Genomic DNA, 24,886 nt, shown 5'->3' on the forward strand with positions numbered 1-24,886 from the left:
ATAAACGCTCTCCAAATACTCACAATGCAACTAAATACAGAAACACGCTACAAATACTCACAACGCAGCTAAATACAGAAACATGCAGCAAATACTCACAATGCAACTAAATACAGAAACACGCTGCAAATACTCACAACGCAACCAAATAAATGTGCTGCAAATACTCACACAACCAAATACAGAAACGTGATGTAAATACTCATAATGCAACCACATACAGAAACATAAAATGTTAATATTCCTTGATGTGTACTGATGATAAACATGCATATGACCTGAAAACAGTTGCATTGAGTGTGGATGACTGTGTGCTCAATTTCAGGAGGTAGAAAAAATTTGTCTTGGACACATTTTCTGACAAGTGGTAAATTAGAGTTAAAAACAACCATGCTAATTACAGCCGTGTGAAGAGCAAGAGAAATAACCTCAATTTAGCATCAACACCCACTTTGGGACAAGGAGAGAGAGAGAGAGAGAGAGAGAGAGAGAGAGAGAGAGAGAGAGAGAGAGAGAGAGAGAGAGAGAGAGACTTACAGACCATGAGAGTTCATTCAAAGTTTGTGTGTCGAGTAATAATCCCACTGCAAATAAACAGATGTATGTGTTGTGCCAAAACAACACAGTACATCCTTTGTTTTCCAAGTTCACATATTGCTGTCCAAATCCATTTAGATGGATCTATAAACTAGAGTTGTGCTTGCTTGTGGAAAAATCACCACCGCAATGCCTTAGGTGTTTCGAGTGGATTTTAGTGTGCTACTATACAGTTGCAAGTTGTTAATTTTACCTAATCAAACCTGACATTCCACAACCAAATAAAAATGCACACGAGATCACAAAACTAATTACCTTACACAAAATTGGCTGACACAGACGAATATACTGATCCACTGGCTATAATATCAGGACTTTTTGTCAAATGTTTTCTTTTTAAAATTGAACACAATGGTTTATATTATATGAATCATGAATATTTAAGATTCACCAAGGCTGCAATTATTTGATCAAAATTATCAGTAATAATCAATGATATTGTACTGTTTTAAAGAACTGTTTTCAAAATAAAATTTTATTTTGAAATTTTTCTTTAGAATTATTTAATTATTTTTGAAAGAAATTAATAATTTTATCCAGCAAGGATGCATTAAACTGATCAAAAGCGACAGTAAAGATTAATAATGTTACAAAAGATTTCTATTTAAAATAAATGTTGTTCTTTTGAACTTTCTATTCATCAAAGAATCACAGTTTCCACAAAAAATATTGATTACAATACAAACTGATAGTTTGGACTCAATAGTTTGGAATCCAAAAAAAAAAAAAATAGCTGTGAATCACTAAATTGCATGTTTAATTTAACATGAAGTATAAAAAAAAAACGATTATTTTGCAGCTTTCTTTTCATTCAAATTCAACAAATGTATAAATTTAAAAATTAGTTTATTTTGTTTCCATTTGTACTTTTGTCTCATTCTAAGTCGAGTCAAAGGCGTTGCATTGTGAGATACATTATTCTACACAGTGTGATCTGGTTGTATGCTGCACACTTTTCAGTAAGTAATCCTAGATTCCATAAATACTGACAATTTGTATTCTGTGCATAGTAGTACACTGTTAGAAAAATCTGTAGAAATTACAGTATTACTGGCAGCTACTTGCCAGTAACTTACTGTAGATTTAAATTGATGTTATTTACTGGCAACAATTTGTTCAAAATTAAATGAACATTAAACATTAACAAGTCTTTATCTTTACAGAATAAAACTAAAATAACATCCTCATGCAAAGCATTCTGGGAACCAAAATCTGAAGGAAAAAAAAACAGAAAAAGGTTGATGAAGATTTCTGGTTCCCAGAATGCTTTGCATTAGATTGTTATTTTATAATTTTATTCTTTAAAGACAAAGACTTGTTAATGTTTAATGTGCATTTAACTTTGAACAAACTGTTGCCAGTAAATAACATACATTTAAATCTACAGTAAGTTACTGGCAAACAGCTGCAAAACTACAGCAAATTTTTTACAGTGTACACATACTGCCAATCTAGCAGGTGTATAGTAGTATGTCATTCTGAACATGTATCCTTTAACGTGTCCGATAACATGTTGCTACCCTGTGAGGAAACATTAAGTCAGCGTGAGAATCTGGATCAGATCTCTAGAGAGCGTTCAATGAATCACACACCTCATCCCATCCATCCCTGCTAGTGTTCAGTATTGGGATGGCGGGTCTGTGAGAGAGGGATGGAGCTGGGTTTGCCCTGCGGATATGGAAGGCAAACACATGTAATGTTACATTAATCATACTGTATGCACACAGACCCGCCGCATGCAGAGGAAGATCCCATGATAAGGATTGAAAATGAAAGGGTGGGCGTCCGTCCACAGAGGACGATCCAATGGGAAGACAAATCCCCTCCGTAACGACAGATAGAAATGGCACAGGAGAGGGAGAGAGAGAATGAAGGAGGTGCTCTATTTCTGCCCAGCGCTTCTCAGGAGATAGTATACTTGTATGGGTTCTCCTGGTCACATGACCGTTCCAACCTTGGAATGAAGAGAAAGAGAGAGAGAGAGAGAGAGAGAGAGAGAGAGAGAGAGAGAGAGAGAGAGAGAGAGAGGGGGGGGGTGATAAGAAATGGAAATAAATATGGAAATGGGAAGGAAAGAAAAATAAGAGCAAGTGGAAATGACTGTGGAAAGGAAACTAAAAATATAAATCCGACTTTATTAGGGTCAGGTTTGTTTCTGTTGTGTTTTGGTTTGATTTTTCCCTTTTTCCTGATTGCCTGTGTCTTCATTCCTTGATAGTCGTCATGGTTTCCAATTTAATTACTCATTATTGCCACCTGTCTCTTGTTTAGTTTCCTTTGTTTCCACTGTGTATTTAAGCCCTATATTTCTGTTGCTCCTGGTCAGTGCTTGTTAACACTTAGTGTGTTTTTTTATTAAATATTTTAATATTTGCTCTTATCATCGCCTGCGTGTGTTTAGTTTAATAAAAGGTTTATCATCTTGGAATTCTCCTCGCAGCTTCATCGTCGTGCTTGCTAAGCCAGACATTACAACCCTTTCTATCGCCGCATTTATTTATGTAAATGGCTTTCAGAGGAATGTATTTTTCCCATGGGAAGTGTTTTTATGTAAGATCAAGGCTGGTTGGTGCTTGATGGCCTGGAAGGAACATTTACGCCGCAGCATTTCTGCACAGAGACTCAAAGATGCGATTATATTTGAACACAGTTGCTTTCACACAGCGGCTCACAGTGACCCTGAAAACACTACAAGAACCAAACCCAGATTCGACTGATCCACTCGAGGACAGAACGTGGATGTGGAAGTCATTGAAAGAGCAGGTGAGTGATAAAATAAAGGAATGGACATGAAAAAAAATGAAACCAGAAACATTAAAACTGAAGCTGTGTAAAATATGTAATATAGATGAGTTATGTAGTAATGTATCATGCGTATCTGCAAAAAAACATCCACAGTATTGCATGGGCAAATTAATTATATTACTTCGTAAGTAGCATAAAGTGGCTTTTACTTAGAGGAAGAATTTCATTATTACTGATCAAATATTTTTGCCAGGTGAATGATAAAACGGGCAAACGGGCCATAGATTTTACCAGAATATGTTTTGACTTGGGCCAGTAAATCTAGCAACCACCCAAGAAATCCCTAGCAACCCCCTGGCAACCGCCTACAAAAGGCCCTATAGTAACCACCCAGAACACTTTTGGCATTGTGGCGGAGAGTTTTGCATGGCACCTTTTTTTTCAGATGTATTTTTTTATTTTTTATTATTGTTCCTAATAGTTCTGTTACTTTTATATTACACTTTTAAGAGCTGTGTCATTTAGCAGGTGTTTTTATCCTAAGGGATTTTACTATTAGCTACACTAAAAAGGGTATAGGCAATTTGTTTTATAAACACTTTTTATTATACTGGTTGAAGCTCTCTTAACATGATAGCAATCATCAATAGAAGTGGTATAAATATTTAAAACATTTTACATAAATCTTCTGTGGAAGTCTCAGGACCAAAAAATGTTCATCCAATCATTGCATTCGGTCCGAACGCAATGATTCTGCTTGAATCTGACTATTTTCTCAATCTGAAATTAAGAAAAGCTTGTACACATGTGCAGCACAATGATGCTTGTGTTTATGTATGTTTTACATCTTACAAATGTTATTTAGGCCTACGTCTTATTAACGTAATGGAGACTGAATATTTGCTAAAAAAAAATCTCTTCTGACATAAGCAGCTTTCTTTTCAGATATGTCAAGGCAAAAACAACCAAGAAAATGTCCGGTGACATTATAGTGGTGGTTCTGAACTCGTTTTGTTACATAAAAACATACACTCACCTAAAGGATTATTAGGAACACCATACTAATACTGTGTTTGACCCCCTTTCGCCTTCAGAACTGCCTTAATTCTACGTGGCATTGATTTAACAAGGTGCTGAAAGCATTCTTTAGAAATGTTGGCCCATCTTGATAGGATAGCATCTTGCAGTTGATGGAGATTTGTGGGATGCACATCCGGGGCACGAAGCTCCCGTTCCACCACATCCCAAAGATGCTCTATTGGGTTGAGATCTGGTGACTGTAGGGGCCATTTTAGTACAGTGAACTCATTGTCATGTTCAAGAAACCAATTTGAAATGATTCGAGCTTTGTGACATGGTGCATTATCCTGCTGGAAGTAGCCATCAGAGGATGGGTACATGGTGGTCATAAAGGGATGGACATGGTCAGAAACAATGCTCAGGCATTTAAACGATGCCCAATTGGCACTAAGGGGCCTAAACTGTGCCAAGAAAACATCCCCCACACCATTACACCACCACCACCAGCCTGCACAGTGGTAACAAGGCATGATGGATCCATGTTCTCATTCTGTTTACGCCAAATTCTGACTCTACCATCTGAATGTCTCAACAGAAATCGAGACTCATCAGACCAGGCAACATTTTTCCAGTCTTCAACTGTCCAATTTTGGTGAGCTCGTGCAAATTGTAGCCTCTTTTTCCTATTTGTAGTGGAGATGAGTGGTACCCGGTGGGGTCTTCTGCTGTTGTAGCCCATCCGCCTCAAGGTTGTGCGTGTTGTGGCTTCACAAATGCTTTGCTGCATACCTCGGTTGTAACGAGTGGTTATTTCAGTCAAAGTTGCTCTTCTATCAGCTTGAATCAGTCGGCCCATTCTCCTCTGACCTCTAGCATCAACAAGGCATTTTCGTCCACAGGACTGCAGCATACTGGATGTTTTTCCCTTTTCACACCATTCTTTGTAAACCCTAGAAATGGTTGTGCATGAAAATCCCAGTAACTGAGCAGATTGTGAAATACTCAGACCGGCCCGTCTGGCACCAACAACCATGCCACGCTCAAAATTGCTTAAATCACCTTTCTTTCCCATTCTGACATTCAGTTTGGAGTTCAGGAGATTGTCTTGACCAGGACCACACCCCTAAATGCATTGAAGCAACTGCCATGGGATTGGTTGATTAGATAATTGCATTAATGAGAAATTGAACAGGTGTTCCTAATAATCCTTTAGGTGAGTGTATATGCGAATCGGATTGCAACACACTCTAAAAAATGCTGGGTTGTTTTAACCCAATGTTGGGTCAAATATGGACTAACCCAGTGGTCGGGAGCCTATGGCTCGCGAGCCACATATGGCTCTTTGGCAAAAATCATGTGGCTCGCGAGGTCTCTCACCCTTTACCAACAAACCATCGATGAAACACATCACGATGAAACACATCAACAGAGATCGGCTCTCTGCAGAAAAAGCAGCCAATTACAATTCCCTTGTTGTAGTACAGCCTACTGAAGTTAATGAAAAGTTTATGATAATAATAATATTAAAGTTGTACCGGCAAAAGTGTGTGTTCAATGCTGTTCGCGAGTGTCACGAGTCACCACAGCAATCTACCGCTTACGTTTCTGTGGTAACCTAACAGCTCCTGCACTGGATTCAAGCAGGCGAAAACTATTTTAAAACAGCAGCGAAAATGTAGGTTTTATAAACTTAAATATATAATTTTATTGAAACGGGTGCTTTGCTGCGCAAAGAGACATTTCACCCGCTGGTAAGCCTATTTCACTTTTGCGCAGAGACAATTGTATGTCCTAAATGTGTCATATTTTTGATAATCCGCGCAGATTTCAGTAAACGATTCTGTTTAAAGTTATTACTAACAAAACATGAATGAATGAGAAAGAAAAGAACAGGATGTGCTTTATATTGAAAATAAATGTTAAAAGCGTGATAAGTCGCGAAAGAGAACTGAATTCTTCTGAAAGCATGCTGTGCGCGCGCTCCGAGCGCAACACGGACAAGCAGCCTTTGTCTTCGGTTGCGCGCCTAAACGGCCAAATAAACACAGAAATACATCAAAATGCCAAGTCGAGTATATTCACGTAAACAGAGCCGATCCGCCCTATACGCACACTACGCAAGCTGCGTAGGGCCCCGCAAATTACTCAAGGCCCCGCCTCCCCCTCGTGTCAAAGCGCGTCAATCAAAGTTGACAACATCGTTGAGAAATGAGAAAATGAAGCGGAGCTATCCTTCTGGTCACGAAGAAAGAGGAAAAAACACTATGCGAGTGAATTGTGGGAACAGCAATCAGGTAGACTTAGTTTGCTTGTTTATAAACAGCAGCTGGAAAAAGATAACCGCGTCGCGTGTTAACATGCGTTCATATGCGCGTGCACGAAATGAAACGTGCACTTTCCAAAATAAACTACAATAGCGGGATGACAATCCTCATTATAGACGTAGGCACACATACTTTTAAAACAAGACAATGATCATCTACTCTCCAAGTCAAGGTTAAGTTACAACTCTGCAATAATGCCAGATGGAAAATAATGTATTCGCTTTATAGTCTATATTGCAATTAAGTCTTAAGATGTTGATTGACTGGACATACTGGTCAATATGGATGCACATTCAGTAAATAATAACCTTCAAGTATTAAGTATTGCTGTTATCATTTAAAACACAGTGACATGCTGTGGCAATTTTAGCTAGTTTTATTCATTCACAGCACAGGATGCATTTGTAATTTCAAGAATTCAATTTGTTCTATTTGAAGTGTGAATACTTAATATTTTACTAGTAACACTGTCTATTTCTGATATCAGGAATTACCTTTATTATATTACCTTTATTACCTTTATAATATTATTACTCAAAGTAAACAAAAGCGTAAATATCTACGTAATAAAATACAAATTCTGATATTGGGGTTCCAATCATGCACTGCTGATTAATTAAGAAGGTTAATTCTTCACTGTTATCCAGCTGTATTTACAGTTTTATCATTGCTTTTGTTGTCAGGATTAGTAACTTGCCATTTTGTGACATTTGGAGTTCATTTTCTATCAAATGTTATTGGCATTGTGTATTGTCTACAAGTATTGAGGTCTCTGCATTCACATTATGCTTAACATCTGACATGTAGATATGGTGTCTCGCAAAATATCTGTAGTATAAAGTACATGGATTTCCTAAGTAAAGCACATACCATAAATGTGTGGTATAATTTAATATTATATTGTTTGAGTGAAATGTAATGCAAAGGAAATTTCAACTAAATGGATAGCCTACTACCCAACCTTTTACTAGCCAAGTTAAAATACTTTTACCTAACTTAGTTAAGTAACGTATACTTAATTCCATATGTGAAATTAACTTAAAAAATATGCATGTGAAATAAAAAAAAAAAAGTAAATTTTACTTATTGTTTCTTTAGTGTGGGTCAGGTAGGAGGGCCCCTTAATTTTTTTTTTTGCTTAGGGCCCCAGGGAGGTCAGGATCGGCTCTGCACGTAAACATAGCAGATAGTACTGTGTGCATTTACTCTTATCTCTCTCACACACACGCACACAAAACAGGATTTATGCTCATCATTTGGTTGCAACTTATTTATTGTTTGCTGAATATTTGTTTGTTTTTAGTTGTCTATGGACCTAATAATTACTACTGTTGATTTTTTTATTGAAAAAGCACATCTTTAATAATATATATATATTGAGGTATATATAAGTATAAACCACTTATCAATATATATATATATATATATATATATATATATATATATATATATATATATATATATATATATATATATATATATATATATATATATATATATATATTATTTTTATTTTTTATTTTTATACTGTGGCTCTTTTGGAAAAATGCATTATCCAAAAATGAAAAAAAAATGGCTCTTTGGTCAAAAAGGTTCCCGACCCCTGGACTAACCCAACGTTAGGTTAAAAAAAAAGGACAAAAATGCAATTTAAAAAAGGACAAATTGCATTGGTTACATTAAAAATGTAATCCAACGGCTGGGTTTGTCTATTTTTAAATTGCATTTTTAACCCAACATTGGGTTAGTCCATATTTGACCCAACATTGGGTTAAAACAACCCAGCATTACTTAGAGTGTATAAGCAGTGCAGTAGACTGTCAGCATGAAGAATGCATGGACAAAAATAGGAGCATCAAAATTCACATTTCACGCAGGGAACAGTTTAGTTCAGTTGTTGAGAGTCACCGCCTCAGGGAAACGCTCTTATTGCCCATCATTGTTCGTTCTGATGGCTCTGAGTCGCTTTATGGAGGATGGTGGAAGATGTTGACTGGCAGGATGACCTCCAAAAAAGCCATCCAAGATGTCAGTAACTGCATTTTTATTAGCAGGATGAGGAAAACAACACAGAATGAGAATTTATTTGGCTCTACCCTGAGGTATTTTGAGGATCGCACAAGGCCTGTATGTCTGACTCAGTCAAGAGACATGAGACATCCTTCAAACCCCAGCGGATCTTCAGTCGTCGAGTGATTCATGGCTCAGCATTCAGGACCTGGAGATACAGAAATGAAATGGTGAAAATAAGACGACACGTTTAGGCTGCGTTTAGCACAGCAAAGACGAGCGTTCACGATAAAACTGTTTGTTTTAGATAAATGTTCAGTATTTGAGTCAGTGAATTATGAGAAAATATTATGCAAAATAACTTAAAGTCTACAGATCCCTGTTAAAGGGTAAGTTCAACCAAGAATGATAATTCTGTCATTGTTTACTCTGTTTACCACAGCTGATGTGTGATAAATGTTTAAATGTGAATAAAAGCCTAAATTCAATCTGTTCATCATATAAAGCGATCGAGTCTCTTCAGAAAATTTGTACTAAACCATTCTATTCATATGGATTATATTTACGATCTCTTTATGAACTTTTTGAAGCGTAAAAGTGGTAGTTGCGTTGCTGTGGAGCGACAGAAATCTCTCAGTTTTCATAAAAAAGATCTTCATTTGTGTTCTGAAGATGAACGAATGTCTTTCAGGTTTGGAACGGCATGAGAGTGAGTAATTAATGACAGATTTTTTTTTTTAGATGTAAAAAATTAGCTAAAGATTTGCAACTTTAATGTAAAACACAAAAACAAATGTGACATTTCAGAAGGAGAAAGTAAAAAAAAACCTGGAACAACATACGTACATAACATACATAAGTTACGTTATATACATAGCCTACAACCTATTATAATTGGGTATGTGGTTGTGTTCAGAATGGACTAAGAACCGATCTTTCATGATTTTTTTTTCATGATCTATAAAAAAAAATCATCTGTTTTAATAACTGGTGTTGAGTCGCATTCAGTCACATTAAACCTTTTGGGAGTGTTCTAATAAAATAAAAATAAAAACAGTGAACATGAACTATGTTGAAAATATGAACAGTGAATGACGACATCTTTATTGCTTTTGGTAAGTTTATGTGTTGGTTCTGTCCTGTTGATCTGAGGATGGAGCACTAGTGTCCTCTTGTGGAGAATATTCAATACTGCAGTGGCCCCTGATCCAGAGTATTGCTGGACAATGACCAATGGTGCGGGTCCAAGGAATGTCATTTCAATACATGTGTGACTTTCAGTTTCAGCCAGGTATGCAAATTGAAATATGCAAAGCTGCATTGTGCATATTTTTTGCTTAATGAGTAGAATCATACTAAAACCATTAGTATGACAAACCACACACACACACACACACACACACACACACAAATGGTTTAGCCTCAAACTATACCTTGCATAGTATTTTTACTACTTATTTTAAACAGTTTTACCTAAATATCTTTTAGATAATTTTTTTAATGACTTCGTACAACCAATTTGAAAGGAATAGACAGGCTTATCTGAAAGTTGGATCCTATAGATAGAATTATATGAAATGCAGAGGTTGATGTAATGCTGTGTAATTCAAGCATTTTTTTTAACATGGTGTATACCTATTTTATTTAAAAATAAATATTTATGCATCATAACGTTTAATTCAACATATGCACGTTAAATTAACATAAAGCAAAGGCCTGTTCCTCCAAAGCTGACCGACGGAATGACAAAGAAAAGTCTTGGTGCATCTTGGGAATTGTAGTTCCTTGAGTGCTTATAAAAGTAGTAAACGTTTTCCCACTCATAAGATTAAAAATAACATCCGGAGAGATTTTATTATCTCTCATGATTTGTATCCAGGTGTTTCGTTAATAACTCTTTGTTTAGCTGGATTTTATTTTCTCATTCACACGGTTGCAGTCGGACACAGGAAGAATGTGTGTCCGCCCCTTTCCCACCCTCAACTACATTTCCCAGAATGCCCTTTCCGCTGTTTGCTCTACTCTCCCATACAATGCATTCTGGGAATTGTAGTTTAAACCGGCCGTGCCAGGTTGTTGCCTCGCGTCTGGACGAGCATTATACATGAGGATCTGCAGAGGGAAGTCCATCATAGACATGAAAATAGAGGCCAGGTAATCGTACTTTTCTTACGATTTATACAGAGACATATGGGCACGTAGAAATAAGAGTATGTATGAAGACAAAACACGAAGGTAAAGCGGAGTTTACCGGTTGCGCAAAGGACAGAAACGCCAGCGTTTTATAGCTGCGTTGGTGTTTTCCATGTGAAGCAGCGAAATGACCCGATTGTGTGGCTTTGTATAGACTCTAAACTCTCGTTTACTTGCATTACTGATGTCTGACATGTTTGTTATGATGTATATGTTACATTTTGGGCGATATATGTTGAAACAGCACAGCTTGCACCATTAAGACATGAAAAATAAACCGGCCTCTTTTAGCCTATGCCGCAATATTGTGGACGTCTCATGTTCTACGTGGGTTTCACATCAACTTTAACGCGATATTAAACCATAAACACCTGAATACATGCCGCAGATTCGATGTAATTATGCAACACGGGCGCTGTTGAGTCATTGTCCAATCAGAGGCCAGATTAATATGGCAATGCTAGAAAATAACAAAAGATACCGTGGCGTTACATATGTAACATGCACAGGTCACACCTGATCAACAAGACTTGAAGCATTGTAACATGAACAATGTTGCAGATTTAGCTTAAGGACTGAATGGAGCTGTCAAAACCATGTGGTCGACAACCACCATATGTTGACACTCCCATCAGTTTCTAAATGCAGAAATGAAAGTAATATCTGCAGTTGTGCCATATGTATTATTGCTCTAAGCCCTAAAAGCAATCTAATGATATTCCAATAAAGCCAATAAAAAAAACCTTGGGTATAGAGATAGGGAAAACATTTCAATTAACAGCTTTCACCACACTTCCCCGTTTGATTAATCACAGTCCAGTTAGACAATTGCTTTGTATCGCATAATTTCTGAAAAGTTATATTTAAATATGCAAATTAGGTATTATCTGATTATTAACATACATCTCCAGAACAGAAATCTAAACCTTGAAACCTTCAAAATATATTTTTTTCATTTTGTTGACAAGTTTTACAGAAGCGATTTTGGATATCTCTTTTTATCACTCCAATAAAAATGTACACCATGCATTTAGAAATAAAATAAATCAGGCAAATGTTTTACAAACAAAATTCTGTGTAAAATAAAAAAAATTGTCAGAATTTAGGTAGGAATAAAATAAGACTAAATGTTTGATGTATGCAAGTGCTGCAAAAGAGGAGATTTCTGAAAACGAATTTTTTGAGAAACGGCCTTTAAAGATATCTATTGTAAGTGAAATCTTTAGACGCAAATAAGTGTAAAAAAGAATAATAAAACTAGCACTTCAGTGTGTATTTTGGATGTTTTCTCTCCAGTAGTCTGAAAGCAAAATAGCCCACGTTGGTTTTACTTGAAGTGTCTTGCCAGAGGACAAGCAAACCTATTGGTTTACTTATAAGTCTGTCATTTTTCTCTTCTAGACGTGCTTGAGGTTTTGGAAACATGTCCAAGAAAAGGGGCAGGTGAGTAAAGACAATATAAACACACTTTAACATTGGACAATGATGGTATCAGAACGATGATACCATGGTACTTTGGTATATGATGATATTGAAAGTTAATGTAACTTGTAAATACCATAGTAAATTAATTTTAGCATGATAAATATGGAAGTGCCATGGTTTACCATAGTGATGTGCAATAGGTGAATCGTTCTCTTGAGTTGATTCTTTTCAGTGAATTGGTTGAATCAGTTCTGATTCATTAGCAGATCAGTCTAAATCACATATATTTGATTGTGTTGAGTTAGGGATGTTTCTAGGGACACTCTTGCCAGATCGATGAATTGGCACAATATTTGGTCATTTTGACATTATCACCAATAACCAGTTGGCTGGTTCACAGATTAACAGAAGTGTCAGTTATAGTCTTCCACAAACTACTTATAGCCTTATCAGTGGATAAGGCACATTGACTTTCAACCACTGACTAATAAGTGTTCAAGTATACATCTCATTTTCTGTAATTAAACTGTGTTATATAAAACGTTGCTCTTCGGAAATTTGTTTCAGAATCAGCCCACATCGGTCGATCTCTAATATATAGTCCAGAATTGACTAATAATTATCAACAGGACCAGGCTGGAAAGAATATATTGGTGTCAGGCCGGATTATGCTGTGATATTTCCAGGAATGTGTTTTCAATGCTAGTATTGTTGAGTGACAGACATTCTCCAGTAGAAATGAATTATTAAACTGAGCTCTGACTGAACTCATGCACTCGGCTGAACTATAGTCAGTTGTTAGTGGTTGGTAGTTTTACTGACCATTGGGTCGGCCCAGTTTTTGCGTTGGCTTTAGTCGGACCCAATCAGGGCTTTTTTTGGCCGATTGAACATGTTAAATAGGCATCCGTTGGCATTGGCTTCATCGTTGAGAGAGAGAGAGAGAACGCGAATTGGCTGTTCAGCTTAAGGCAAGCTCACACTACATGACTTTTAACTGGATGTTGCTATCACGGATAGATATCCAAAGTCTGCGACAAAAAACGGCCAAAACGGCGCACGTTGAGGTCACTGATGCTCGTTGAGTATTGGTGCGTTCAAGCCCTCCTGGGAAGTCGTGTTTATGACGGCATCTGCTAGATATTGAAGTAAAATGTGATATGCGATAACTAATTAAATAATGCGATATGCAATACGATAATGCTTAAATTGTGTAAAATAAACTTAAATTATCTTTAAAATATATTTAAAATGATATAAACTACATACGTGTTTCACATTCTTTTTTTGACAAGAAAACATCCCTACAACTTCTGACAGTGAACATCAGTGTTTTACTGTAACATAAGAAGTGTTATTTTAACATCAGTGTAAACCACAGGGTTTAGTGTTTCAGGAAGGCCTACATTAGGTTTATTTAACAGAACATGAATATTCTAATGTAAAAATAAAACACTGCCTAGTTTTCACTGTATGAATTAAATATATCCTGATTCTTATTAAAGCTACAAAAGTTATTCAGCCAAGAGCAGTGAGTGATTTTCATTCATGACCCCAGTTATTGCAAGCTGTTGCGATATGCATATCGCTATATATACATTTGCGATATTTCGATAATTTTGATATATTGTGCAGCCCAAGCATGTGCGTTCAAGTCACTTTTTGTCGGAGTAAGATGGCGGTGTAATTTCTCTTAATTACACAAAAATAGATCAAGTTTCTTAAACTCTAGTTCTAGAAAATGAAGAACAAAGAAATGTGCATCAGGTGTGCTTTGTTTTTTTAATGTTTTTTCATTTATGAAGCCACGTGCAAACTTTATCGTTACATATTACATTGTATAATAATGCCATCATATTCTGTGCAGGCAATTAGCTTACTTCGCTGTCAATAGAAAAGTCTAGCAATATCACTGCTAAATAGTATTGTGTTATTCCGCCATGTTTCTCAGTGACGCGCCCACAACTTGTAAAGATCGGGGCTTAAAGGGTAACTCTCGCCAAAATTGAACCTAGGCTCTTTTTATTAATTTACCTGAGTCAAACTTTCGTGTAAAAGCATAATTAGAATGGAAACGCCACTTTTAAGATTGACCGTATTTTTGTTTTAGGTCAAAATGCCTTTTGAATGGGAGTGAATGGGGCACTTCTATGATAGCATCAAAATCGCTATTTTTAAAACACTAAGAAGGCTCGACACAACATGAAACTGTGCTGGAAGTCTCACCAGGGGCTCTACACATGAACTCCAGCATAGAGAACAGTGTTTGTGTACACCGAGTTTACTAAAAAGAAAGGTTTTGTACGACTCACTTTATCAGTTTTCCAGTGGCTGGAATTTTGTCAGTCAAAAGTAGTCGATCTCCGAATGCAACGTAATGAACTGACTCCATATGAGGAAATGTCATGAACTTGTCATTTCAATGAAAAGCATGATGACTTATATAAAAAATTATCCGTGAATTTATATGGAAGCAAGCTTTAGGAGCTTTCCATCTTTACTCTCCTCATGTTACGTTGCATTCGGAAATCGACTACTTTCTTACTCCCATTCAAAAGGCATTTTGACCTAAAACGAAAATACGGTCAATCTTAAAAGTGGCGTTTCCATTCTAATTATGCTTTTACATGAAAGTTAGATTAACAAAAAGAGCCTAGGTTAAATTTTGGCAAGAGTTACCCTTTAAAGGAAGTCCCGAGCTTCCCACTCGTATTTACGACATTGTGGTGGCGTTCATGTGTGCATATTTCATATTCATATTTTCAAACCTTTTCGATATAATCGCCACAATCTTATAGTGTGTCAAATGCAATGACAAGGTAGCCTGGTTAAAACCAGACCCTTCTCAGTTGAAACTGAGTGAAGGGTCTGGGGAAGCTATGTAGACGAATCATTTCCAAAGGGGCGTCACCAACCAACGTAGCTCAGCTTGATTGACAGGTGATCTGACCAATCATACTTCGCCATCCGCCATTTTGTCCGACAAAGCAGTCAGGAGAGTAGATTAACATAGGAGGATTTGAACTTGAAAAACGGAGTGTACTGACGCCTTTCCGTGGTTAAAACAACATTCCTTCTTATGTTTGTTCATGTTTATTTGAGGCTATAAATTAACTAGAAGGAAGAGATGATCGGTTCACAAGAACAGCTTTAACTGATGCTCTACAGCGATCTGTCACGGCACATTAAAGAGCCACAAAACGGTATTTATTGTTTAAATTTCTTTTAAACAAATTACCAAATTTGAAAGCTGAGACTTTGTTTAATATGTTTAATATTAAACGTAACCGAAAAGTAGCCTGCTCTGTCCTGTCTGTCAGCGTGTTGTCAGTCTCCTCTCTGCTCCGCAATGTATTTTTCACTGCGTGAGAACACCTTCAGCGTCGCTGCGCTGTCGTCATCATGTAAATCCCTCCCCAAACGTTTCTGATTGGTGCCGCGATTTCGGCGGCACAGTAATGAGTTTGAATGGGCTCTTCTCCAGACTATCCTGAAGAGAGAATTGAAATTCGCCGGAAGTAGTCTGGGTTTTCCCAGGCTAATGACAAGGTGGAAATAATCCAGCCAATCAAAGTGGTATAAATGGAAAAATCTCATAATCACTTGCATGAGTATCTCGTGTGAGAAAATGCCAAGAACTGTCTCTTGACCAAATGTCTTGTAGTTTGTGCTCCTCGTCCTCGTCCCCGCCTCGCTGTGTTGTCGTGTATGCGAGCTGCTATGACAAGACGGCGACAGATGACAAGAAGCCTTGTTGTGCAGTGTGAGCGCCACAGTGATTCATGTAGTCTTACAGTCCTGTAGTGTGAGCTTAACCTTAGCGAACGAGTCAGTGAAAGTGATGAAAAGCCTAGAAGTCAAGACGGCACAGACAGAAGTCTGGTCTTACTTAAGCATAATCTTTCTTGAGCATACAAATGCATGCATATTTTCATAATAACATGAACTGACTGTAAGGAAGAAAGTGATCAGAGTGATTGATATTCAACAGCACTGCTTTGTTTACGGTTTGTATATCTGCAGTCACAGTTTTTGTTTCTCTTTTTGAATGATGTATATATATATATGCTGATATTTACTTACACACAGCCGCAGAACACACACGTTAGTTGGCAGTCGCCTTTAGTCCTTTCTGTGTGTTCAGCCGACGAGAGGCGACAACACAGTCAACTTTTTACTACTAATTTCTATTAGGCGTCTGTAGAGTCCGTGTGAACCCATTTTATTTTGGAAATCTGATGCGTCTCTGAGTGAAATAGGATATTAAAGAGAAATACAGGGCAGGAGCTGTTTTGGAATTGGTTGGATTGTGAAAAGTGCCTGTTACAGGTCAGAATAGATCAAGGTGGTTGAAAAATGGCAGAGCTTAGCAAGTTATTACATATTAATGAAAGATTTTGAAGACAATTTTATTTTTTTTGTACACCACTGTTTGGATTCGGTACGATTTTTAAAATGTTAAATGTTTTCTGCTCACCAAGGCTGCGTTATAACATTATAAGTGTCTTTACTGGCACTTTTGATTAATTTAATGCATCCTTGATGAATAATAATTTCTTTCAAAATATAAAATTAGTGTGTAGTGTGCTCTAAATCATGCAAAAATTGTATTTCATTCTTTATCAAATTTTGGAAACACTTTACAATAAGGTTTCATTTGTTAATGCAGTAACTAACATGAACTAACAATGAGTAATACATTTGTTACAGTATTTATTAATCTTTGACTAAAAGTCGTTCATTCTTTGTTCATGCTAGTTCACAGTGCATGAACTAATGTTAACAAATGCAACTTATGATTTTAATAATGTATTAGTAAACATTGAATTTCACATCAATTTAGATTAATAAATGCTGTTCATTCATTCTTTCTGAAACCTTATTGTAGTGTTACCATATCATGTCTAATTTTGAGACTGCTGATACTCATATTAATACCACTTTAGATTAACGTACAGTGTGTATCTGTCACGTGAGCCATATGCATTTGATATCATCTAAGAGAGAATGCTGTGCAATATAAAATCGATCAATCAGTGTTTGAGCGGTAAACCGATGCTTGATTAGTAATTTCAGCCGGACTTTTAGCCCATTATTACTACGCTCCTGTTTTTCTCCTCTTGTCAGGAAGCGCAGCAGTGGCGAGCTGAGCGACAGTCTCACTCCAGATCCCAACAACCTGCTGGGCCGACGCATCCAACACAGCTGGAGGGAGAAGGGCGCGCTGACCAAGTGGAAGGGCACCGTGCTGGACCGCCTCAGCGTCAACTCCTCCCTGTTCATGGTCAAGTACGACGGCTTCGACTGCGTCTATGGCATCGAGCTCTTTAAAGATGAGAGAGTCTCCAACCTGCAAGTTCTCACTGAGAAAGTGGGTGAGTAGGTGGATCTGTTATGCTGCAAACAGGAAACAGGAAGTAGCACATGTGCAAGGATGAGCAATATTTATAGTGCATGAACGGCAACTAAAGCATTCTGTGAGAGTATGCATGACCAAAATGTCACGGTATGAGAAACTGTATATTCAAATATACACACAAAAAAAAAATGTCTGCGAAATGAAAACAATTTCAACAGATGACTTGAATAGCTCTCTTTGGAAATAATGAATCATTCTATAATTTTGTTGGGGAGTGAATCTGCATAGAAAATAATAAACAAATTAAAACATTGATAAATACAATATAACGATACAATATACTATATATAATAAAATATGAAGATGCAAATTAAATAAACAGTGCGTTATGTTTTTCAGTTAAGTAAATGAGGGTTCATCTAGAAAAGGATGAATATGAAATATTGTGACAAGAATTTTGGTGCCTGTTTGTTTTGCACAGCTTTAGTTTATATAAAACGTCAATGCTTACTATATCTTAGTCTAATTAACTATTTTGCATAGTGAAATAATAGTTGTTAGATAGTTACAATAAATGCAATTATTTATTTATTTTAAAGAATTGAATACTTTTAATAGTAAATACATTTATATGTTATAAAAGATTTCTATTTCACTTTATAAATAAATGCTGTTCTTTTGCTGTTGAAATTTTAGCTTTGCCATCACAGGAATAAATTTCACTTTATTTCCCTCCTTTTTATACCATGTAAAACATTTTCTTGAGAAATCAATACAAATATTTTATCGACCCCAGACATTTGAACTGTGTAGGTACAGTAACTTTGATCATAGAGACAGAGTGCAACGCGTCATAATCTGAAGACCACGCCCACCGGGGAGGAAAACAATCCAACCGTCTCCATTGACTTTGCATTGCGAGAGGCTGCCTCCTTGTCATTTATGACGTATAACAAAAGACAGAAAAACGCCTAAAAGCTGCTGTGTGACAAGGTGTACAGCAAACAAGCTAAAAAACCCAGAAATACATTTTTATAAGCTTCCGAACCGTAAAAGCCAGCCTTTAAGGAGACAAAAGTGGATTCAGGCAATAAGACGTGAAGCATCAGCAGGAAGAATGGGTAAATTGTGGGATGCCGACACTCAGTATGTCTAAGTGTGCAGTAAACATTTTGTCACTGGTAAGCCAAATATCCAAATGTCAGTTTTATATATTAAAATATATATTTTATATATTATATTTATGTAAGCTAAGCTGTAGCCGTTCCAGCGGGCATAGTTCTCAGAGTAGTTCGAGAACTAGTTGCGCTCTGTCTCAATTGATCCACTTTTATGTCCTGAAACAACCGTTTTTTGGGGTCGACAGCTTATAAAAATGTATTTCTGGGTTATTTAGCTTGTTTGCTGACTGTACACCTTGTCACATAGCAGCTTTTAGACATTGTTTTGTTTTTTGTTATAAGTCATAAATAACAAGGAGGCAGCCTCTCGCAATGCAAAGTCAATGGAGATGGTTGGATTGTTTTCCCCCCCGGTGTGGGCGTGGCCTAAATACGCTCTGTCTCTATATTGCTGTTTATTCATTTACATTTATGCATTTGGCAGACACTTTTATCTGAAGCGACTTACATTGCATTTCAAGGTACACATTTACATTGTTATCAGTTCTTTGGAATCAAACCCATGACCTTGGTGTTGCAAGCCCCAACGCCCTACTGTTTGAGCTACAGGAAGGCTTTATAGTTGCATTAATTCAACCAATTACATGCGTTGCATATTTCAGTGTGATTGAACATGGTTCATTCAATCTCAGTCAGATTTCAGAGCTTTTATGCCACAAGAGCTCTTAACCAGGGTAAAATCACTGTAACACAGTAACATTGCTGTTTCCTAACCCTTCGTAGTGAACAACAAGATCAAGGTTCCCCATGACGCAGAGGAGCTGGTGGGAAAAGCCGTGGAGCATCTGTTTGAGAAGGAGGACGGTGAGAAGAACGAGTGGAGGGGGATGGTCCTGTCCCGAGCGCCCATCATGACCAACTGGTACTACATCACATACGAGAAAGACCCTGTGCTCTACATGTACCAGCTCTGGGACGACTACAAAGACGGAGACCTCCGGATTTTACCTGAAGCGGGTAAATAAGCTGATGTTTTTAATAAAAGCTTACTGAAGTTAATTCCGTTTGAAGGTTATTGAATCTGATATTACTCACCTTTTTTTACTCAAACTTTATATTATGATACTAGAAAGTGTTACATTTAAATGTATGCAATTAGCAGACACGGTTAAATTGCTGCTCTGCCTTACAGAGCAATGTTTCACAACCAAGATTGTTTTTTTGGTTCTGTGTGACTCAGACTTCTTACGAAGCATCTCTTAGGCCCTGTTTACAGCTGGTATTAAGATGCGTTTCAGTCGATCGGATCACAAGTAGACGAGGGAGAGACATTCCAGTTTACACCTGGTGTTTTAATCCGTGTCTTTTGTCCACTTTCAACCACTTCTGTCCTGATTTCTCCGAGGAGAGGGTCTATGGACGGGTAAATGTATGTTTTTTCAGATCTTTTGAGCTAATGGCCAACATAAGTAAGCTCACGCAATTTACATATGAGCACGATCTGAGACAACGGAAAAACACACGGAGAGCATCAGCTTTAGTTTCTGCTCTGACAGACACAAGACCAGCCGAACACTGTGAGTGTGTGTTAGAAGTCAGGAGTGATGAGAGAACGTTGTGCTTCGTATGTTTTTCATCTTCAAACTAAACTTGGGTCTTCAGCTGATAAAGTTTAAATCTCGTCTGGCTAGAGCGCTTCACTTAATGTTATGCATTAGTTCAGCAGACGGTATTTTGTGGCTGTTCAAACACATTCGACCACATGAGTGTTTACACTACAAAAGCAATCTGATCAAATGCATTTTCCACTGCCTCTTTAAGTGGTTTAAAGTGGGCAATCTCAAAACGTTTTAGACCTTGTTTACACCTGTATTTAGTGTCGTCTACTTGTGATCCAATCAACCAAAACACACACCAGGTGTACACAGGGCCTGAGAGATCTTTTATCTTTATCTATCTGGCTCGATTTCTCTACGCTCTGTCAGTTTCTACATTATCAGCCACCTCATTATCTCTACCTTGATGATAAATGCTGTTCTTTTGAACTTTCTATTCACCAAAGAAACCTGAAAAAAATGATAGGAAATGTTTCTTGAGCGGCAAATCAGCATATTAGAATGATTTCTGAAGGATCATGTGACACTGAAGACTGGAGTAATTCAGCTTTGAATCACAGGAATAAATTACATTTGAACATATTCAAATATGAAAAATTGTTATAACATTTCTGTAGTTCTCACTGTATTTTTGATCAAATAAAGGCAGTTATGGTGAGCATAAGACTGAATTTTATATTATTGTTCTGTATATAATTATCTAAAATACTAATATTTAAATTAATAACATGCATATTTATTGGGTAACACTTTACTTTACAGTGTCCTTGTTACATATATTACATGTACTTACCATAGTAATAACAGTAAATTATGCATAACTACATGCAACTAACCCTCAACCAACTCTTAATCCTACCCTAACCCTATAGTAAGTACATGTAGTTGCTTAATATTACTCTAATTACACTGTAACAATGTCACCTTAAAAAACAACTTTTGTATATCATTTATTATGTTCTATTAATAAAATAGGTAGGTTGAATTCAATCATTCATTGCAGTAAAGTGAAGTTTCAGTTTACTGTCTCCGTTTCTTTGTTTCCGCAGAGAATAAACACTTGCTGCCCGCAGACAGGAAGCCCGGCGAGGAAACAGAGAGCCTTGTGGGTAAGCAGGTGGAGTATGTGACGGATAAAGGAGTAAAGAGAACAGGCCTCGTCATCTATCAAGTCCCCGCCAAGCCGTCTGTCTACTACATCAAATACGATGACGATTTCCACATCCACGTGTACGACCTGGTCAAGACCACCTAAAAGAAACAGACAAAACAAAGAAACCCGAAACAAACCCACCGCTTCACCTCTTCGTAGCTTAAGTATCATCGCCTCTCATTGTACAGTCTGCCATGCGAGGAGGGACTGAATGAAGCGTACGTGTACAGGGTTTGTTATTTTGAGTTGATGCCATTGTCCACAATTGTCATATCAAAACAAGTGTATTTATACGTGCGAGTTGGGCATCATTTGGTGTTTATAATCCCATGGAATATCTTCGATTCAGCCGTAAGCCCTGGAAAAAGGTCAGTCTCGTTTTTCGAGATTTGTGTATGAATGTTCGGTCTCGCGAGACTGCGAAGGAGGTTCTTGGTTTTGAATTGTAAATAGTTCTGGTAAAAACAAAAAAGAAAAGAAAAGAAAAAAAGACTGTAACATCAGAGAGACATTTGATTACAAATGAAACTGTCTAACTGATCTATTTATAGAACTAATATGCTTCATAACAAACGTTTGCTCCCAGAAATGCAGTTGAAACCTTCGAGTGTGTCGCTCTCTTAGTTGCGATTTCCCCCAGATCAGATCAGACATGCAACGAGACGGACGTGTTTCTGCTTTCGGCCACCTTTAAAAGATGGCTTTTGGATTTTTAAAAGCGAAACTCCAGTCAGTAAAGGCATTAAACTAGGACTATATCTGATTTTGAACAGATGTAGCATAGAGGAAGCACTGTTTTGGAAATGGTTTTCTAGAGTGATTTAACCTCAGATGAGTATTAAATGACTACAGTGATATCGTCAGGTCCTGTATTGCGGCATCACACTGTAAAACGCTCTACGAATAGGGTTGCCCGTTTTGTCCTGTGTGAAATCATCTGTTTCGTTACACATTCGTTTTTTTTTTGTTGGCTGTATAGCACTTGTTTCTAACACCAAGCCACGAACTACAGCTGCGATTTTGAATGTCAGGCATAGCAAAAATGAAACCAGTCTCATTTTTTGAGTGTAGAAAGATGACCAATGCAGTTAGATATGACAATGTTTCGAATTGATTAACAATCAGTTATTGCAAAAACAAGATCAGTCTGATTTGACGTTTGGTTTAGTAAAACACGAGTCCAATCCAGCGGGCTGGATAGAGCTGTTAGACCTCTACAAACATCTAAACATCTTCTCCATTGCCTCCACTGTGAATAAAAGGCACAGGTCTTAAATGATGAGAAGCTCAAATTCACCTTGCATTATTGTCCCAGCTGATCTGAGCAAAGCTTCAGGAAAAAGACAGTTTTGTTCTTTTACTTGACTTGGGGATACGTTTCCCCTTGTGCACGACGAGCTTTATCATCACAGCACTTTTAAAGTGATAAAACAGCAAAACTTTAAATGTCTTTTGTGGCTATTTTTGCTATTTTTTGGCATTGCGTCACGTTTTGTTGTAAACACTGCACATGAGCAAGTTCATGTAGCTGATTTGGCCTTTCCGTTTTTTTTTTTTTTTGCTTGTAGTTTCTGCACTTTATTCTTACACTGTCAAGCATTTCTCCAATGTGTCCCGCAGGAAGTCAAAGATTACAAAATGAGTCAATTATACATGGAGTGTCTTATTGATTGGCATCACCAAAATGAAATATACAGGGGAAAATTGCTTGAAAGCATCAAAAAAAATTCTTGAAATTGAAATTGCATTTGTTGCTTTTTATATATGACCATGGTTTGCCAAGAATCTACTTCATTTTTATGCGAATTCTATCATTTTTATGATTTAAATCTAACACTATTAATTTTATTTTAATTTTTTGCAAATGAATTTAATTCGATCACACCCAATTTAACCACTTCTCTTAAAAGACCTGTACATAAATGAATTTGATTATGTAAATGTAATGTAAACATGAGGATTTGATATGTAAATGTTGGATGTTCAGCGCTGCTCTCTGATTGGGTGTGTTTGCTGATCTTAACTCATTTTCCTGCTGTGGTTTGCATGTGGTTATTATCATCTCTCGGACAGACTTAAGGTTTATGACTTTTTTTCAGTACATTAGCGCTTCGCTCAGATTCATCAGTTGTTTATTGTGTAGTTTTCTTCTTGTTAGGTATTCAGTATGTCATTATCAAAAACACACAGCATGTTTAATTTATTTTTTTTGGAGAAGATAAATTGTTCGTTTGTCCTGACGCCAGTAAATCTTTTGGGCAGCCCTCTTTGGGATTAGGGGAAAGTATTGTTCAGTGAAATGCACATTTCTCTAAATGACTTGTTGAACTTTCAGCTGTGGATATGGATTGAGTTTCCGGTCTGTTTGCCACGATGACATCAGGTGGAATATTTTCTGTATATTCTCCGTTGTGCTTTAAAAACACTTGTACTATATTTCTGCTTTCCCTGTGTAGACAAATCTTGGATGATTTCAAGCCGTTGGAAATGCTCAAGGTTTCACGACGAGGCTTCTGCAGTTTTTCTTTCTCCTAACTGTGAACGAGTAATTCTCTTTCTGGCTTCTTTGTAAATGTGTTTTATTGTGTGGTCCGCGAGCTTCTGCCGGTTCCTCTGGTTCTTCTATTTAATCTGTTTAATCTTTTGCTGCTTTTTTTTTTTTTTTTACCAAAGTTACGTTTCAGTAGGTGACATTGACGACGAGTGTCAAACTATTCATCCTGTCTGTTTGTTTGATGTTATCGTAAATAATAAAAGAGATATTTTTTGCACTGAAAATTGTTGTTGGTGTTTTGCTGTTTATTGACTTTTCACTTGTCACTCACTATCAGACGCTCACGCCGTTTAACTCTTTCCCCACCATAGAGTGCAACAGCCGGGTTCTGGAAGTAAAAGCTCCATAAATTATTATTATTTTTTTTATAGAGAAATTGATTTTGAATGATCATTTATAAACCTTTAAAGACAGAAATTCTTTAATCTGCGAGGTTGTTAATGGATGGTATTTGCTTCTGTTGAAGCCGTCAGCCCACATTATTTCAGTTTATTTTTAAAAGAATTGTGGAATTCCTGGTGAAAAACTACATTACCCATGATGCTATACAGAAAATTCCACCAATAAGAGTAAAAAAAAAAAGCAACGTGCCAAAATAGCTCTTTCCCAGATAGCACACGTACATCACGGAGACGTAACGTACGTCTGCAAGATGTCTGTTAAAGATCACTTCATCTGGAAAGCATCTGCTGTTTACTAACATCTGATAGACATCTTTAAGATGTCAGTTTAACATACATTCTAAATCATTACATCTTAAAGACATCAT

The 24,886-nt window shown here is 37.0% G+C and overlaps 1 protein-coding gene across 1 annotated transcript; it reads left to right on the top strand.

The window, feature by feature from the left end:
- The first annotated feature begins 10,428 nt into the window (after positions 1–10,428).
- LOC308696526 (spindlin-W) lies at positions 10,429–24,337 on the top strand. Its single transcript, XM_081375309.1, has 5 exons — positions 10,429–10,850; positions 12,291–12,332; positions 17,442–17,689; positions 19,578–19,811; positions 21,460–24,337. The coding sequence occupies exons 2-5, from the start codon at positions 12,313–12,315 to the stop codon at positions 21,663–21,665; spliced, it is 708 nt and encodes a 235-aa protein (XP_081231435.1). The 5' UTR covers positions 10,429–10,850; positions 12,291–12,312; the 3' UTR covers positions 21,666–24,337.
- The last annotated feature ends 549 nt before the right edge of the window (positions 24,338–24,886 follow it).

The sequence above is a fragment of the Scardinius erythrophthalmus genome (assembly GCF_964197995.2).
Source record: "Scardinius erythrophthalmus genome assembly, chromosome: 9".
Classification (NCBI taxonomy): Eukaryota; Metazoa; Chordata; class Actinopteri; order Cypriniformes; family Leuciscidae; genus Scardinius; species Scardinius erythrophthalmus.

Excerpts from the sequence above, each read along its gene's own strand:
- LOC308696526 (XM_081375309.1), top strand. The coding sequence starts at position 12,313 with ATGTCCAAGAAAAGGGGCAG. Across the intron at positions 12,333-17,441 it reads ATGTCCAAGAAAAGGGGCAG|GAAGCGCAGCAGTGGCGAGC; the intron begins GTGAGTAAAGAC and ends TCCTCTTGTCAG. Across the intron at positions 17,690-19,577 it reads AGTTCTCACTGAGAAAGTGG|TGAACAACAAGATCAAGGTT; the intron begins GTGAGTAGGTGG and ends AACCCTTCGTAG.